At 48.4% G+C, this 17,424-nt stretch overlaps 1 protein-coding gene across 2 annotated transcripts in view; it reads left to right on the top strand.

The window, feature by feature from the left end:
• KREMEN1 (kringle containing transmembrane protein 1) overlaps window positions 1-17,166 on the top strand; it is a 67,875-nt gene extending 50,709 nt beyond the window's left edge. Inside the window, exons 6-9 of one of the 2 annotated variants that reach the window (XM_045887395.3) lie at window positions 8,513-8,845; window positions 9,909-10,070; window positions 11,153-11,237; window positions 12,996-17,166. In XM_045887395.3, coding sequence (XP_045743351.1) covers window positions 8,513-8,845; window positions 9,909-10,070; window positions 11,153-11,237; window positions 12,996-13,164 — 749 coding nt within the window. In that variant the 3' untranslated portion in view covers window positions 13,165-17,166. The remainder of the gene's footprint in view (window positions 1-8,512; window positions 8,846-9,908; window positions 10,071-11,152; window positions 11,238-12,995) is intronic. The other variant, XM_045887396.3, reaches the window with a different exon arrangement.
• The last annotated feature ends 258 nt before the right edge of the window (window positions 17,167-17,424 follow it).

Raw genomic sequence — 17,424 nt, forward strand, 5'->3', positions numbered from 1 at the left:
CGAGGTGTTGTCAGGGCCATGCTCCTTCTGAAGGCTCCAGAGAAGAACCCTTTGCCTCTTCCGAGCTTCTGGCCATTGCTGGCAGTCCTTGGCATTCCTTGGCTTGTAGCTGCATCACTGCAATCTCGGCCTCCTTCACATGGCCATTGTCCCTCGGTCCATCTGTGCCTCTGTGTCTCTCTGTATCTCCTTATAAGGACACTAGTCATTGGATTTAGAGCCCACTCTCATCTAGTATGGCCTCATTTAACTTGATTACATCTGTAAAGACCCTATTTCCAAATAAGGTCACATTCACAGCTACCAGGCATGGAACATGTCTTCTTTGGAGGACACAATTCAGCTACTATATAGGGTGACTGTAAAGTCATCCCAGGTTTATAGCTGAGCCTTTCGCAGGTTATGGCTTAGACGTCGTCAGAAGTGTGTGTTTGGGCAGAGGACAGGGGAAGGATTGGCAAGCAGAACTCAGGTGGTCAACTGTTGGTCTTTTTAATTGAGTGTGCCCACCGGAGACTACCAGTGGGTCCCTATACGTCCCGTTATGTCAAGACAAATACTCAGGTGAGTACCTCTGTTAAAGCTAAAGCCTGAAACTTGCCTAACATTTAAGAATGGTTGGCAAATAATACACCCTGCACTTCTATTTAAGTTTTCACTTCCGAAGTCCATTATTAAAAGATCCTCTGCCTTGACATCCTAGCCCAGGAGAGTATGTTTACGGAGCTTACAAGTTGCCTGGTGTACTCCTAAGTGAAGAAAAGAAAGGAAATAACAATTGAGTACCTAGTGTGTATTAAAGCTTTTATGTAAAATATCAATCTATACAAATTATATTATCATCACTCTCATTTTACAGAAGAGAGTCCTAGCACATGATAAATATCTTGCCAGGGCTCACACGGCCAACAAACAATGGGATTAGACAGTAAAGAAAAAAAAAAAGCAGGGTGTGTGGGTTCGCTACCTGTTTTTCTACTTTAAACAGAACATAGTGTTAATTTTTTTTACTAGAAAATAGATATTGGTGAACATATGGAGAAACTGGATCCCTCATGCATTGCTAGTAGAAATGTTAAATGGTACAGCTGCTCTGGAAAACAGTCTGGCAGTTTCTCCAATGTGAAGCAGAATTACCTTATGACCTGGCAATTCCACTCCTAGATATATACCCAGGAGAGTTGAAAACATATGTTCACACAAAAACTTGTACAGGAACATTCACAGCAACACTGTTCACAATAGCCCCAAAAGTGGCACCAACCCAAATGTCCATCAACCGAAGAACGGATCGGCAAAATGTGTTATAGCCATACAATGGAGTATTATTCAGCCATAAAAAGGAACGAAATACTGATGCATGCTACAACATGGATGAACCTTGAAAACATGATGCTAAGTGATAGGAACCAGACACGTCAGGCCATGTATTTTATGATTCCATGTATAGGAAATGTCCAGAATAAGCAAATCCATAGAGACGGAAGTAACAGATTAATGGTCGCCAAGGGCTGAGGAAAGGGGAGGGTACGGGTTTTCTTGTTGGGGTGATAAAAATGTGCCGGAATCAGATGTCAGTGGTTAGAACGCATTAGAATATAACACACACCACTGAACTGTACCCTTTAAAATTGTTAAAATGGTGGATTTTATATCAGTTAAAAAATAAATATTAATCATTCATTTAGCACATTTTTATTGAGTGTCTGCTGTGTGGCAGATAAAATGATGTTTTATTTAGTGCAGTGCCTACGCCGGAGGTGTTAGATGGAAATAATTTGCTTTAAAGTCAGTCCTGTAGCAAGCATCATCTTTGGTACTGGAAATAGATCTAGGAGAGAGTACCAGCCTCACACAAAGGTGCAGTGAGGTGAATTAATTATAGTGAAAATAACTGCGTCCGTTGACCGCTTGCTTTGTGCTATAGCCTGGATGCCGGGTGCTTTTGTTTATTTTATGCTGTTTAATACTCGCAACAGCCCTGTGCATAAGAAAACTGTGTGTGGATCAGAAGAGAAAATAATTTGCCCAAGTGAATAAGAGCCAAATACAGAACTCAAACCCAGGTTTGCCACAATTTTTATTTTTCTGTTTTCAGCAGCCAGAATCCCTTTTATTAAGAATAATAAGACAGGTCGGGCGCCTGGGTGGCTCAGTTGGTTAAGCGACTGCCTTCGGCTCAGGTCATGATCCTGGAGTCCCGGGATCGAGTCCCGCATCGGGCTCCCTGCTCAGCAGGGAGTCTGCTTCGCCCTCTGACCCTCCCCCCTCTCATGTACTCTCTCTCATTCTCTCTCTCTCAAATAAATAAATAAAATCTTTAAAAAAAAAAAAAAGAATAATAAGACAGGTCATGATAAAGGGTCCAGTTTAACGCTCTAAAAGCATGTGAACAGGGTGGGCCCAGTGGCTCTGATTATTATCAGACTGGCCCCTTCTGCAGCCGTCCAGAAGCTGTCCGAAATTTCTGGCTTCCTTTCCTTCAGGAACTGAGGAGGTTGGCATTTGGAGAAGCTCCAGTATCCAGAGGCCCTGGTGTGTGTTGACTGGCAGAGGCCCCTGATGGTAGCCTGCTCCAGTAACCCCCACCCCTCAGCTCTGCAAAGAAAGGTACAAAGTACAGCCCTATAGAAATCATCTGTGAGGTTTCCCTGCCAGAGGGGAAAATCATCTAAATAGCGTAAGTACTGCTTCATGGAAGTCTTAACGATCCATTGGATAAAGCCGAGCATCTTGCAGATGGTGACTACAGACTGTCCCATAATTTGGGAGGACAAAGATGTCTCTTTGAAGAGACTGGAAAAGTTAGTTGGTGAGAAAGGGACCAGGTGATGGTTCCCCAGAATATCAGGCTCTGCTACCAGTGTGGCTGGAACTTGGGTCCCAGTCAGGATGTCAGTGAGTTCCTCCTGTTCTCTGCTCCTTGTTGCAGAACGGTGCCTCAGGCTCCTCAGCTCGAGTGGCTCTCAGGCTGCATTTGCACCTCCACAGAGAGATTATGGAGGCAGCCGTCTGCTCAGTCATCATTGCCACATCAAGTAATTTGTCATAGGCCATATGGCTCATTTTCCAGCAAGCTCTTGTGAGCTCCAGGAGGATATGAAGTAGGCTGTGTACTGTGTATAAATGCAGCACTGACAGAAGCTTCAGAGCATCTGCTGCCCCAGAATTTAATTTATTGAATTAACGGAACCAAATAAAAGATCAGAGAGACTGGAGCCAATAGTAGGTTACAGAGACTGCCCAGGCTGGCCTCTTGGGCCCCTTTCAGCGTCTAGGCACTGAAAGAAGTGAGTTGTGTGGATTGGTCCTTACTCTGTAACATTAGTTGAGCAGATATATTTTTTAGGACATTGTGCTATTTACTTTCCATGCATTCCTTCCCTTAATTATAATACCGCGAAGCAGGTACTGTTATCCTTATTTGAGGAGAAAACAGAGGCTCATAAAAATTCGGTAACTTGCCCAAGGCCCCACAGATGGAGATCCTTCCCTCATGGGACTTATATTTTAGTGGGAAAAGAAGAGATTAATGGTAAAAAATATTGAGGGCTGAAAGTCCAATAGAATCTGACCTCTAGGATTGCATTAGTAATTATACTTCATAGACACCCACATGCTATCAGTCATGAGAGGCAACATCATTGTATGTATCACTGAGGAAAAAAATACTTCCAACTAAATAATAACATGCATTGATGGACAGACACATTGCAGTCAGAAAGATTAAAATGTTTCCCTTAAAACTGATGAAATACGGTAATACTCTTCTCCTTTTCTGGGTGCCAGTCCAGTGGAATCTGATTCATGGCTGGGACCCATTTGGTTAAGGTTTGTTTCCTGAGACATGCCAGTATCGTTCACATCTAGAAGCAGAGCACTCAGCTGCATCTGGGGGAGGCTGGCTGTTCCTGCTGATGCCTGATGTCTGTTCCTGAAGAAACTGACTTAGCTAATATTGAGGCGGGACAGAGGTACTAAATCAAAGAAGGCAGGACACTGGCTTTCTGCCACCGGAGGTTTTACCCAGGGCTACTTCAGAGTCCCCACCTGCCCAGGTTGTATGTGGCAAGCTAACCTCCCCTTCAAAAATAAGATCTTGCATATATTCCTAAATTTCAAGTTTCCTGTTGAATTATCACTGAATTTTAACAATCTATCATAGATGTCATGTGTTTGCTCTCAGACTTGCCGAACTGAATCTTCTGTCTGCATGGCACGCATCTGGAAATTCAAAGTTCTAAGTTGAAGGTCTGCCTTTGCTGTTGAAATAATCAGTTTAACCTGGACACTTGATTCTTTACAAATAATAAGAATAGTATAGCAGGGCCTTAGTCATTAAGCATCTGCCTTCGGCTCAGGTCATGATCCCAAGGTTCTGGGATTGAGCCTTGCATCGGGTTCCCTGCTCCTTGGAAAGCCTGCTTCTCCCTCTCCCACTCCCCCTGCTTGTGTTCCCTCTCTCGCTGTCTCTCTCTCTCTGTCAAATAAATAAATAAATAATCTTAAAAAAAAGAATAGTATAGCTAATACTTACTGAGCTTACACTACGTGCCAGATCCTATCCTAAACAGTTTACATAGATTAACTTCTTTTAATTCTTGTAAAATCCCATAAGGGAGAAACTATTATTATTTTCATTTTATGGATGAGGAAACTGAAGTATACTGAAATTATCTTGTTCAAATTCACAGTTAGGATGTGGGAAAGTCAGGATGATTACCTAGGGAATCTTTCTCTATAGCTTTCCTTTTTGAAAAATTTAGGTTTATCGAGGTCTAATTTAGATAAAATAAAAAATCACCCTTCTAGTTGAACACTCCAACAAGATTTGACAAATGCATACACAGTCAAGATACAGAACATTTTCATTACCTCAAAAAGATCTCTTGTCCCCTCTGTGGTCAATCCTCTCTCGGCCCCCAGCCCTTAGCAACCACTAATCTGTATTCCATCTGTATAGTTTTGTCTTTTGAAGAATGTCATATAAATGGAATCATATAGTACTTAACAATTTGTTTCTGGCTCCTTTCAGTTCGTGTAATGCTTTTGAGATTCACCCATGATTGTTTCCACAGCTCCTTTTTAGTGCTAAGAAGCATGTCTTTGTCAAATATATCACAATTTATTCATCCATTTATCCATTGATAAACATTGGTCTGTCTATGATAAAGATGCTCCGAAGCTGCCCTTAACCTGTATGCACAGGTGTTTGTGTGAATGTGTGCTTTCATTTCTCCTGAGTAAATACCTAGGAGTAGGATTTCAGGGTCATACACTAAGTGTGTATTTGGCATCATAAGGCACTGTCAACTGTTTTCCAAAGTGGCCACCCCATTTTGCATTCTGACAGACAATACGTGAGACTTCCAGTTGCTCTGCATCCTCTCCTGCCCTTTGTAGAGTGTCTTTTTAGTGTTAGCCATTCTAGCAGGTGCATGGTGCTAACTCATTGTGGTTTTAATTTGCATTTCCATAATTACCAGTGATGTTGAACATCTTTTCATGTTCTTATTTGCCATCTTCTCTCAGTTTTTGTTTGAGAAAGCCTTATTTCACCTTCATTGTAGAAGAATGTTTTTGCCAGATATTGAATTCTATGCCGAAAGTTTTTTTTTCTCTCAGTATCTCAGAAATGCTCCTTTGTCTTATGGCTTGCACAGTTTCTAGAGATGTCTGCTCTTTGTTCCCTGTATATCATCTTTTCCCTTCTGCCTGCTTTCAGGATTTCATGTTTATTGTTGGTTTTCAGCATTTGACTATGATGTGTCTAGGTATGTTTTTTGTTTTATTTGCTTTTTAATTTTTGTTTTTAAATTTATTTGCTTACTATTTGCCGAGATTCTTAGATCACCTTTCATTGACTTGGGAGCATTCTTAGCTATTATCTCTTCCAATATTTCTTCTGCCCCCTACTCTTTTTCTTCTCTTTCTGGAACTCCAGTTGTTAGATCATTTGATATTGTCCCACAGCTACTGGATGATCTGTTCTGTTTTTAGTTTTTTTTTTCCCCGCTTCTTTTTTTTTTTCTCTTTGCTTCATTTTAGATGATTTCTGTTGACCTATTTTCAAATTTATTGACTCTTTCCTCAGCTGTGTGTAGTCTGTCTATAAGCCCATCAAAGAAATTCTTCACCTCTGATATTGTTTTATTTCTAACATTTACATTTGACTCTTTTAACTTTACATGTCTCTGTTGGAATTTCTAATCTGTTCAGGCATGTTGTCCATCTTTTCCAGTAGATCTTTACTGTATTAATCATGTGGCCCTTGTCTAATAGCTCTAACATCTGCATCATTATTGAGTCTGATCCTACAGATTGTCTTATCGCTTGATGACGAGTCCTTTTTTTTTTCTTTTGCTGCTTCTTTCCTTCCTTGCTTGCATGTTTTATGTGTGTGTTATAATGTTTTGTTGGCTGCCATACACTGTGTGTAGAAGAACAGTACAGACTGAGTAAATAGAATTTACACCTGGAAATGGGCAGGACTGTTTAGTGTGGGGACTGAGGCATTCTATCAGATGAGCTGGGTTTGGATATTGTCTCTGTCTTTACCATTGGTGCACATCAGGCTTCAAATTCTTCCAGCAATAGGCTGCTGTTACCTTGTGCTTGGTGTGGAGCCTGGGATACCAGTGGGGTTTTTTGTTTTTTTCCAGTGTTTCTATTCCACCCTCAGCTTTGAGTAGTTCCTACGTGCCTTTGCCAAAGAAGGGATCTTTGCACTCTTTCCCCTACCTCAATGGTAGACTACTATTGCTTGTTACTTGGTGCTGTGCTCCTGGTGAGCTGAGGGGGGTTCTTGGGCCTCCTGCCTCATCCTCAGTCTTAAACAGGACATTACTGGGCCCCAGAGGTGGGGCCTTTTCAGCATTCCCACACACCCCCTCCCTCGCCAGCAGTCAAACCCTGCCTTATATCTGTGGTGGTCCTCAAGAAGGAGAGAATTTCCTGCCCCTCCCTCGGGGGCAGCAGACTTCTGCTTTGCATTGGTGCAGGATCTGGGGGCTCAAGGCAATCAGGGGCTGATGGCTTTTGCCTCTGCTTTTCCCTTGGAAGCAGTGGATCTGCCTGGTTACTTTGGCAGGAAGGAGAGAGTCTCCTGCTCCCTCCACAGAGGCAAACAGATTTTGCTTCTACCCCTCCAGTGGCTCTGGGAGCAAGAGGGTTTGCTGCTCCTCCCACAGCCACTTGAGGCTTTCACCTCTTTTGAGAGGAAGGTCCAGGAAGCAGTCAGTGTTTCACACCTGTCCCCCAACAGCCGGGGGGCCGTCCTGTATGAGTGCCACCCAGGGGGACTCTTTGCAGTCAACTGCTCTACCACTGAGCTATACACCCCCCCCCCAGGGGTACTCTTTGGTCTCCTTCCCTAGCCCAGTCATTCTTGCAGGCCCTGGGTGGAGGTCTGCACAGAACTGCTTGCAGGAGAGTGTAGATTCCTGCTGTGTCTGGGGCCCCTGCTCATTCTAGACTGCGAGGCTAGCCCACACTCAGCCTCTTAGCTCCTTTCTTCTTACTTGCTTTTTTGGTGCCCACCTCTTCCTCTCATGCTCTATTAAAGATGAAACGCTTTGTGCGGCCTGACTCTCCTCAGAGGGGCTTCTTACTTTTTAGAGTTAAATCCTCTTGGTTGTCTTGACACTTCAGCCTTCTGAAGGGTTCAAGAAGAGTTTTGAGCTGCTTCTCGTTGTTCGGATAGAAGCAGCATTCTCTCACTGCTTTCTGCAAACCGAAGGGAAGCTTTTAAATCCCAGTCCCTCTCAAGGACTTTCATTTCCAGGATCTTGTTTACACCTCACTGATTAGGATACAGTGAAGTGGTTGTATCCCCTTCCTAGAACCCACCAATGGAAAAGGGGAGTCCAAAGAAACCAAATGTGCTTCGTGCAGAGTGATCAGTACCAAGTGTTTCCCCCTGTGCAGAGAGTCACTTGTGCCAGGGTTTCCTGCTCGATGAGTGTGTGGGGACCCTCATGTGAGCATTGCACCCCTAAGGTACCAGGGATGTCCGAGCAGCTGTAAAGCCCTTCTCTTTTTACGGCTTTACCTCAGCAAGTGTCTCCCTGCAAAGAGGCCCCTGTTTTCATGTGCTTCATCTCATCTGTCCTCACGCATTTGTGTGATACAGGAACAGGTGGTGGCCTCTCCGTCCTCCAAACCAAGAGAGACAGGAGTTCTGGAAGTGAAGTGCAGCCCCTGGGATCACATAGCCCAGCTGGTCCCGAACCCAGACTCTCTGACTCCAGCCTGACCCCCATGTAGGCTGAGCCACCGTCCTGCGTGCTAATTCTAAGGTCTCCTGGGCAAAAAAAAAAAAAGCTTCCACAGTCATTTGTTCGGGGTTTAAGCTATTCATTCTGTGATTTGATCCTGAAACATAAGACAGTCTGGTTTTGTAGACGAAAAACAATATCCCAAACTGGATCATGTTGGTTAGGAAGAGTTTTGTTTGTAACCGGTTTGAAAGCGAGCCCCAGGCTGAGGGCCAGTGTCCTTTTGTCTTCCACAGCTCTCGTTGGTGCCTGCGGAGGGAACTACTCGGCTATGACCTCCGTGGTGTATTCCCCTGACTTTCCCGACACCTACGCCACAGGGAGGGTCTGCTACTGGACCATCCGGGTTCCAGGAGCCTCCCACATCCGCTTCAGCTTCACCTTGTTTGACATCAGGGACTCTGCAGATATGGTGGAGCTGCTGGACGGCTATACCCACCGCGTCCTGGTCCGTTTCAATGGGAGGAACCGCCCGCCTCTGTCCTTTAACGTCTCTCTGGATTTTGTCATTTTGTACTTCTTCTCCGATCGCATCAATCAGGCCCAGGGATTTGCTGTCTTATACCAAGGTAACCCTTTGCAGCCTCCTGGGGGGCCCTCCAGGCTGCGCCTCGGGCTTCGCTGGCACACTGGTGACCTGCGGGCCTCGGGCGGGTCTTGATGGGGCTGCAAGGCAGGAGCTACTGACTCAACTTGCGGATTTTCCCACCTCCCATTTCATATATTTACAGAAAAGAGGCAACACCTGTCAGTTTCACTACTTTAGTTGTTCTGATGACAGTTGTCATGGCAGGGCTGAAAGAAGAACTGAAAGAAGGAGCTGAGACTGATAGAATTAGAAGGCTTTAAAAAGGTCATTTGGTCCATTCTCCTGCCTCTTGATATCCCCACCAATCCCAAAAGACTAGTTTCTCATCTTTCTTTGAACCCTCCTAAGGGACACCTGGCTGGCTCGGTTGGAAGAGCATGTGACTCTTCATCTCGGGGCCATGAGTTAGAGCTGCACGTTAGGTGTAGAGCTTACATTAAAAAAAGAAACTTTAAAGAAGAAAACAAATAACAACAACAAAAAAACCCCAATATACCTTCAAAAAACCCAACTGTCCTAAGATGAAGCCCCACTCTCTGTCCCTGTGATGTGCACACACATGTGCCAGGCACATCTCTCCACCAGCACATGAGAAGCAGGGGCATCTGAGACCTGGTCTTTGTCCCGGATGCCGAGGGCCTCGGGAAGAGTTCAGTCAGCATGTGCTATAGGAAGTCAGAGAGAGGAGGCCTTCCCGTAGGTGGGAGGGACAGTCTTGAGAACAGGTGGGATTTGGGTCAATAGATAGGAAGTAAGGAGGCATTCTGGGCAGAGGGCGCCATAACTGAAAAGGCACAAGGAGAGCAAGCAAGCAGGCTCAGGTGTCCTCAAAGAGACTAGTCAAATGGTTAGAAGTTGACAGCCCCTTCTTCTGGCACTTTCTGGGCCAGAGCCTGACAGGTTCTGCTTTGGGGTCAGTGGAAAGAACTGCACGCAGAAATGAATCCAAAAAACGCCCTCTCTTCCTAGCCAGTGCATCCTCCTCCAGAGTTCTCTGTTGTCTCCATCAGCTCTCCCCCATCTTAATTTCTTTGATCTTCCAGCCGTCAAGGAAGAGCCGCCGCAGGAGAGGTCCGCTGCCAACCAGACGCTGGCCGAGGTGATCACAGAGCAGGCCAACCTCAGCATCAGCGCAGCCCGGTCCTCTAAAGTCCTCTACGTCATCACCACCAGCCCCAGCCACCCGCCCCAGACCGTCCCAGGTAGCAGTTTCCAGACACCAGAAAAGGGGGTGGAAGCCACGGGGCTTGAGGGCAGTGTTCTTGGCAGTTAGAGAAGGAACTGTCTTCCCAGGCAGGTTGTGGGTACTGGCTCTGTGACTGTCCTGGCCTTTGAGGGACATTTTCTCATTAGCTTGATTCCTTAGTCCTTAGGAGAAAGTGCTCACCTCCAAAGATCCAGCACGTGTGCCTTTTGCAAGTTGTGATTAATCAGCCAAGCCAGTGTTTTCCCACTTCGAGGATATCTTTCTAGAGTTCCCAAGTTGCATCTCCCTAAGTTCACTGGCATATACAAGAGCTCCATTCATTCATGCATTCATTCATTCAGAAGACATGTCGGTGCTTCAGGGGTGCCAAGTACTATTGTAGGCACTGGACTATAGAAGGTACCAAACAAATAGTATCCCTACCCTCCTGTGGCTTGTAAGTGGGAAGAGAAAGACAAGAAGCAAAATAACAGATCAGATAGTGACGGGCTAGAAGAAAAGTCATGCGGGAGAGGGATAGAGAGGAGGTAATGGTCTGTGGTTGAAGCTGGCTAACTTGGCTGCATGCTTCCATATTCTCTTTTCTGCCTGGGAAGATCTAGCCTAGGGGTCTTACCCTGCAGGGCCCACCCTAGGTCAGCAAGGAGAGTCCTTCCACTGCGTGCTCTGCGTTGCTTGTTTTTATATCCTGGTAGGATTTCACGGGTCACACGTCTCATTCCTTGGATAGGGAAACTGAGGCCCAAAGAGTTTATGTAACTCATCTGTGATTGCACAGTGATTCCAGTGGTAAAGACATCATATATACCACTCCTTTCACCTCCCAAGTGGAATGCACTTTGGACCACCCTGCCTGCTTCTCTCCAAGAGGGAGCTCTAGAGCAAGGCGAGGTGGTCAGAAGGCCTGGGGCTCCTTGCCCGCCCAGCTCTCAGCTGCGTCTGGTGGCTGCCCCCACCTGCAGGGGGCTCCTCAGCCAGACCTGTGTCTCTGAGCTGCCAGTGGTCACTCGGGGCTTCCAACAGACCTCCTAAAAACGGAGCTCCAACAGGTCCAAGAAACCCTATCTTTTGTACTTGCAGGATGGACAGTGTATGGCCTGGCAACTCTCCTCATCCTTACAGTCACAGCCATTGTAGCAAAGATACTTCTGCATGTCACATTCAAGTGAGTATGAAAGCTGCCCAATCCCACGAGGGGAAGGCTCAGAACTCCTTTTCTACTGTGCTTCATTTTTCTGGATACAATTGTCGTATCAGAACATGATGCCAAAGCCCTTAGTCCTAGGCAACATAAGGCAGTACGCATTCCTCATTCTCTGTAGAGTGAAATGTACAACTGGACAAATCTCACCAAGGTTTGAGGGATTGTGTTTGCTTCTGGCTCACAGGATATGATTTCAAGGAGGATTGAAACAGTCTGGGCATAAAAAACAACCATTTCCAATTTTTGATTTGTGCTGGCCCCTTAAAGAGATCTTCACGTTAGAGCAAAGATTTCTAAGACACTACCATTCCTATTTATTACTAATGCCTTCTAGAAATTGGGAAACATTCTTAGGAAGAGGTTCCTAACATTTTATTAGCTATTGCTTAATAATTATTTAAAAACAATTAAGAAGCTTCATCCTTCAATTCTGACTGATATGGAAAAACGATATTTCCTTCCCTTACTTTGCTACTCGGGTTTCACAGTTCCGTCTTCCAGGAAAAGAGGCAGTTATTTATGCTCCTGTTGTTTGTGTACTTCCGGAGAAAAGCTCTGATCTTTTCGGGACCCCTACTCTGTCTTTCCTGTGGCTCCCAGTCCAGGCTCTCTCTGCTCCTTTGAGAGCAGAGAGAGTTATTTTTTTTTTTTTTAAGATTTTATTTATTTATTTGAGAGAGAGAATGAGAGAGAGAGAGAGCACATGAGAGGGGGGAGGATCAGAGGGAGAAGCAGACCCCCTGCTGAGCAAGGAGCCCGACATGGGACTCGATCCCGGGACTCCAGGATCATGACCTGAGCCGAAGGCAGTCGCCCAACCAACTGAGCCACCCAGGGTCCCAAGAGCAGGGAGAGTTATAATTGATAGACAGCCTCACTGTATTTCAAGGCCTTTCCTGAACATTGGTGTCTTATAAATCCACCATTTTCCGGACCTTCTCACTTGCCCTCTGCTGCAGAATTTTTCATACGTGAAATGCTGGCTCCGCCACTGCTTTGTGAAGGCTGTCCTTACAGGCCTGTCTACACTGCACTTTACATTTTTCAGTGGAAACAGTCTTTTTTTAGTGTTTACCAAGCTCATCCTTGCGCTTCAGTGTATATACCTACATGTTGAAGTCACGATTCACACGGCCTGGGAAAGCCTCTTAGATGCAGCAAGAGAGCTGGACGCTTTCTGCAGGGCCCAGCACCTCACCGCATACCAGGGCCCCACAGCGCATGTCTGACTCCCCTGTGACATTGGGGTCCCTCGGCAGCTTCCCTGCCAAGCAGCCCCGGGGTGGGGGGCCTGCCATGGGGGGACAGGGGCACATGTTGGCAGTAAGACAGGAGAGACTTTGGCTTTATCTTGTTTTAATCAGGGGGGCTTCCAGGTAAATATCATTTAAAGAAAGAATTCTTCTCTAAAAAAAAAAAAAAGAATTTGAAAACTCTTCATCTCTCAGGCCAGCCCCTTGCAGATTTGAATAACTCTTCCAGTTAGAAAGTTCTTTGTTATACTGAGCTGGAAGCCATGCCACCGTGTTCCCATCCCACGGACACATTTCATTCCCACAATAGCCCTTCAGACCTCCAGAGGCAGCTGTTAGGCCTTCCCCAAGGCCTCGCCTCACTGAGTGCCCCAGTTCATAGGTACAGGTATCTCAGGAGACGGAAGGTTGTTTTGGGATCTTTGTTGCACCCGACTTGATATATTAAGTTGTTTTTGCTCGACAGATCCCATCGCGTTCCTGCTTCAGGGGACCTTAGGGATTGTCATCAACCCGGGACGTCGGGGGAAATCTGGAGCATTTTTTATAAGCCCTCTACTTCAATTTCCATCTTTAAGAAGAAGTTCAAGGGTCAGAGTCAACCAGATGACCGTAATCCTCTTGTGAGTGACTAAAAGCTGCCCCCTCCGAGCCCAGGACACGAGGTCCCTCCGAGCTCAAGGCCACTGGGGACCCGTGGCTTCCTCTGACCGACTCTCCCTGCCTCTCCCTCGGCCTCTCTGGCAGTCTCTGCAGGAGCGCCGTCCTACGGGCTGGAAAGGGACGTCCTGCTGCGGGGGCAGGCCTAGCCTGGACTCCCCCTGCTTCATCGCTGCACTTAGGAGAGAGACCCAAAGTCCCAGGGTCTGGGCCCTCCCTTTGCTTCTCTCTCTCTCTCTCTCATCTAGAATGGGGGTGTCAGGACAGAGGGGCTGAGATGGCAGAGATGGTCGTGTCTGGCACTGGGCTCAGGTACCTTCTAGATCACTGTAGGGTGGTGGGTAGGTGTAGTATATGCTGAGTCTTGCTTGCGTATTTTCTGTTTTGTCCACACAGATCACTTTCTCCCATTCTTTATGGTTTTAAACAGGGATGCTTCTGAGGTTCTCTTGGGGGTTGGCCTGGTCCTGTATTCCTGGGCATTAGCACCCCAAAGCATAAAGAGGGCCCCTGCTCTGTGCTGACTCTGGGGCTTTGCTCCCTGGGTGCTAGATGAAGGTGGGCCTCCTCCAACCCGGGAGAACCTGGGAATTGGTCCCCCATCACATCAAGCCTGCCCCCTGCCACACACGGGCTTCTTTCTATAGCTTCTTTCCATAGCTCGGTGATCGCAGAGCAAGCCCGCAGTGGTCGTATAAAACATCCATTCATTTGTTCACACAACAGACTTTCCAGAAAGCTTTTATAGGTGCTCAGTGACTCCTCGTTGTGTGGGATCGCCTGGCCTTGCCCCCGTGCAGCCTGTGGTCCTGTGGAACCTGAGCCGGGCCCCCGTGGTTCTCTGACTCTCTGTTCAGAACAGGGAGTATAAATGTTGTGGCTTAGCCTTTAGGCAGCTTTAGGTAAGACACGGGCACCAGCAGTCCCTCCTGCAGGCGGAGCTCATTTTTAAAAGATGAAAAACCACCCCGTGGCCTGTGTGCTCTGCGGTCCCCTCTGCTCCTTCGTTATGGGGACAGAGTGCCGTCTGGAATGGCTCAGAGGGCCCTGGTCCCTAGCCCCACACTGCCCCGCCCTTCAGACGGGAAGAGAGTCGCGGAGAGTGGCATGAGGACTGAGAGGGGGGCTTTGGGACCTGGAGACCCTCGACGACAGGCCTCCCAAGATGGAGAGGTGCAGCTCCCGTGGTTGCTGGTCGGGAGGAAGAGCCGACTCCAGCTTAGAAGTCCCCGCCATCCGGAAGTAGGCTTTGTCAACAGCAGCTGAGAAGAGCAGCCTGGGCCTCCGAAGGCCAGTCCTGGGCCTTTGTCAGGGCACGACTCTCCCAGAGGCACCCGGGCCTCAGGCCTCGGGCCTCTGGCCTCACAGGTTCCCTCTTTGGAGCACTTTGCCTACCTTCCCGAAATCCCGCAGCGACCGCCTGCTGCGGCCTTTCCTGGGGTCCTGCCATGCCGGCAACCTGTGTGTGCCTGGCTGCTCCCAGAAACGCAGAGGACCGTGTGGGGCCAGCAGGGAGGGGTGACACCCGGCATCCAGGGGAGATGCAGCGAGGTGGCCAGCAGAGGGGCACAGGGGCACAGGACGGGGGAAATGGGGCAGTGTGTCCACGGGAGGGCAGGGGCGCTGCCCCAGCTACCGGCTGAGGCCTGCTGCGGGCACAGAGCCGCTCGGTGCTGCCTTCACGCTTTGATCTGGAAAGGCTGATTACCCCAGAGCAGCTGTCCACAGGCCCCTGGGTCTGGAGACACAGGCCTGTCCCACACGACTGGAAATACACTGACATGTGCTGTCTCCCCTCGAAGCTATTCCTGGCTGTTGTGGAATCTCCTCTGAACCAAGTGTCAGGTGTGTGCAGTCACAAAGGGCCCTGTGCCCTGAATAGATCCACTCACAGCACATAGGGAATGCGGAATTTAGCCCCGGGAGGGGGTCGCCTGGCCGAGGGGCAGTTGTTCAGCCACCTAGGGCTTCCTGCGGCCATTGGCCTTTGGGGCATCCCGTGGGTCCACCCATCCACCCTGCCCACCTCACACAGCCAGGGTGTTGTCTGCGTCTGCAGCTGGAGCAGCCCGTTCTGAGACCCAGGAAGTGCTGGTGACGCCCCAGTGCCCTCCCTCCTGCTGGCCCTCGCACAGCCACTGCCACCAGGATCAACTTACTGGCCAGGGAGCAGCCCCAGGAGACCCAAACCAGCCTCAGGACAGTGCTGGGGGAGAGGCCATAAATTGTCCCAGGCCCACCCTCCATAAACACCTCGGCTCCGGTAGGAACCTGTCAGCAGCACCCCACAGAGGGTCCCCTGTGGCTAAGTAAACACCTGAGGAATAATTGTCCCAGAGGAGGTGAGGTGTGCTCCCAGGAGCACCGTAGGAGGCCCGCACTTGGTCTTTTAAGAAACCACTTGAGAGAGAAGTGAGGATTGAAGGTGCTGGAAAGCATGCCCCCAAGAAAGGACGTCACGGATCACATAGCAGGTTAGGAAAGAAGAAGGGGAGGGACTTTGGGGGCCACTGTGGCCTGCCACTTTGAAAATATCCTGCCCAAAGCCTTTGCCCGGAGGTGAGAGAGGGAACTGAGGCTGTGGGTGGTGCTTCTGGGCCTGAGTGCCCTCCTCACTCCTTCTCTGCAGGATCCAGGCCCTGCCTTCTCAGCACTAGGCCGCCAGGGAAGGGAGGGCTGCGGGCAGCTGATCTTGTTGCCTCCAGGTAAATGCCTGCAGCCAGCTGGGAACGTGGTCTTAGCTGCGTTTCACAGTGTCCTTGGCCCCTCTGGAAGCACGTGGCGCCCCATGTTCCTCCCCGAGTGCCCAATCACTTGCAGAACAGAGGAGGTGTAGGCCTGAAGCCCAGGTGTCCTCCACATCGCCCTCCCTTGTCAGAACAGGGTTGAGGCCTCTCTGGGGGTGAGCGAGGTAACCAGGCTGCTGTAACTTCTGAAGTGTGGGCTCTGGCTCAAGACTGCAATCAGCCAGAAACCCACAAAGATCAAAGCACTAGCAAGGACAGCTGTTCTGGCCCTCAGGGCAAAGCCACGCAGCCGCACCCACTCGCCCCATTGTCAGCCCAGGAGTGGCCTGACACCAGCGGGGCACATAGGCCATCACCAAGCCCCATGCGTCCTGGGCACTTAATCTCCACGAGCACTTAGCAGTGGACGGCCTCCGAGATCCTGTCTCCCTTGTCTGATGAGGCCATCCCGCGTCTCCCACAGAGCCCGGCCCGCTCCCCATCCCCTAGCCCAGTCAGCTGCCACCCTCTTGGGTTTTGGATCTCCTGTTTGATGTTTGAGGTCTGCTTTTGTTACTACCTTGGGAACTTTTAACTTTTTGATTGTTTCCTCTGGTGTCTTTGTTTACCTTCCTCACTGTTCTACCTCCTGGCCAGGTCTCTCAGCCTAGCTGCCCTGGCATGGGGTATTTCTCAAAGCTTCCAGCTGCAGCTGCCTCCCCCCTCAGGTGGGACAGCTCAGGGGTGATGATGGAGCCTCAGCCCACTGCATGCAGACCCCAGGGGAGCCCATCACACAGGCTTCTGTGTTGCCAAGTCAAACATACTCAACAAGGCAGAAGTGGGGTGTGGAGGAAAGTCGGAGGTAAATCTGCTTCAGAAAAGATGTGTCTTCAGGAGCACATAGTGGGGGGCCCTTCCTTTCCTGCACAGGGAGCTGCCGTCTTGGGGTGCACGCAGCATCAAGACCTGCCCACATCCAGACTCACCTTCCCACAGGGATCTTGACTTTGGATGACAAGGCTTTATCTGTAAATATGCTCTTAATATGCAACTTTGAGAATAAAATAGAAACATCATGTATTTTAAAATATAAGATGAAGTGTGACGCACTGTATACAATTTAATATATATTTTTAGGATTTTGTTATTTAAGAAAATGGAATGTAATGGTACTTAACTTTACAAAAGAGAGAAAAATGTTATTTTTACTGTCTGGAGAAAATAAATATTCTCACTGTTGTAGAAACAGCGACGGGCCCCAGCATGTCGTTTTTATAGGGGCGCTTGCAACGAGGGGGGTGTCGCATGCTGGCAGACTGTGCGCTCTTCTGAAGTCCGTGCAAATGCCAGGCCTCACTGTTTGCTCAGTTTTTCCTGTTAGTGCCCCCAGCTTTCCTCAGGTCTCCTCATAGCTTTGACCCACGGTGGATCTTTAGCAGCAGGTCAGATCTGAGCCCTTGGAATTCCAAGTGAATACCTCAGAACCTGGGGCCGGTCATGGGAAAA

This window comes from Mirounga angustirostris, unplaced genomic scaffold (genome assembly GCF_029215605.1).
Source record: "Mirounga angustirostris isolate CCGP_5_RB_7025 unplaced genomic scaffold, mMirAng1.0.hap1 SCAF_14, whole genome shotgun sequence".
NCBI lineage: Eukaryota > Metazoa > Chordata > Mammalia > Carnivora > Phocidae > Mirounga > Mirounga angustirostris.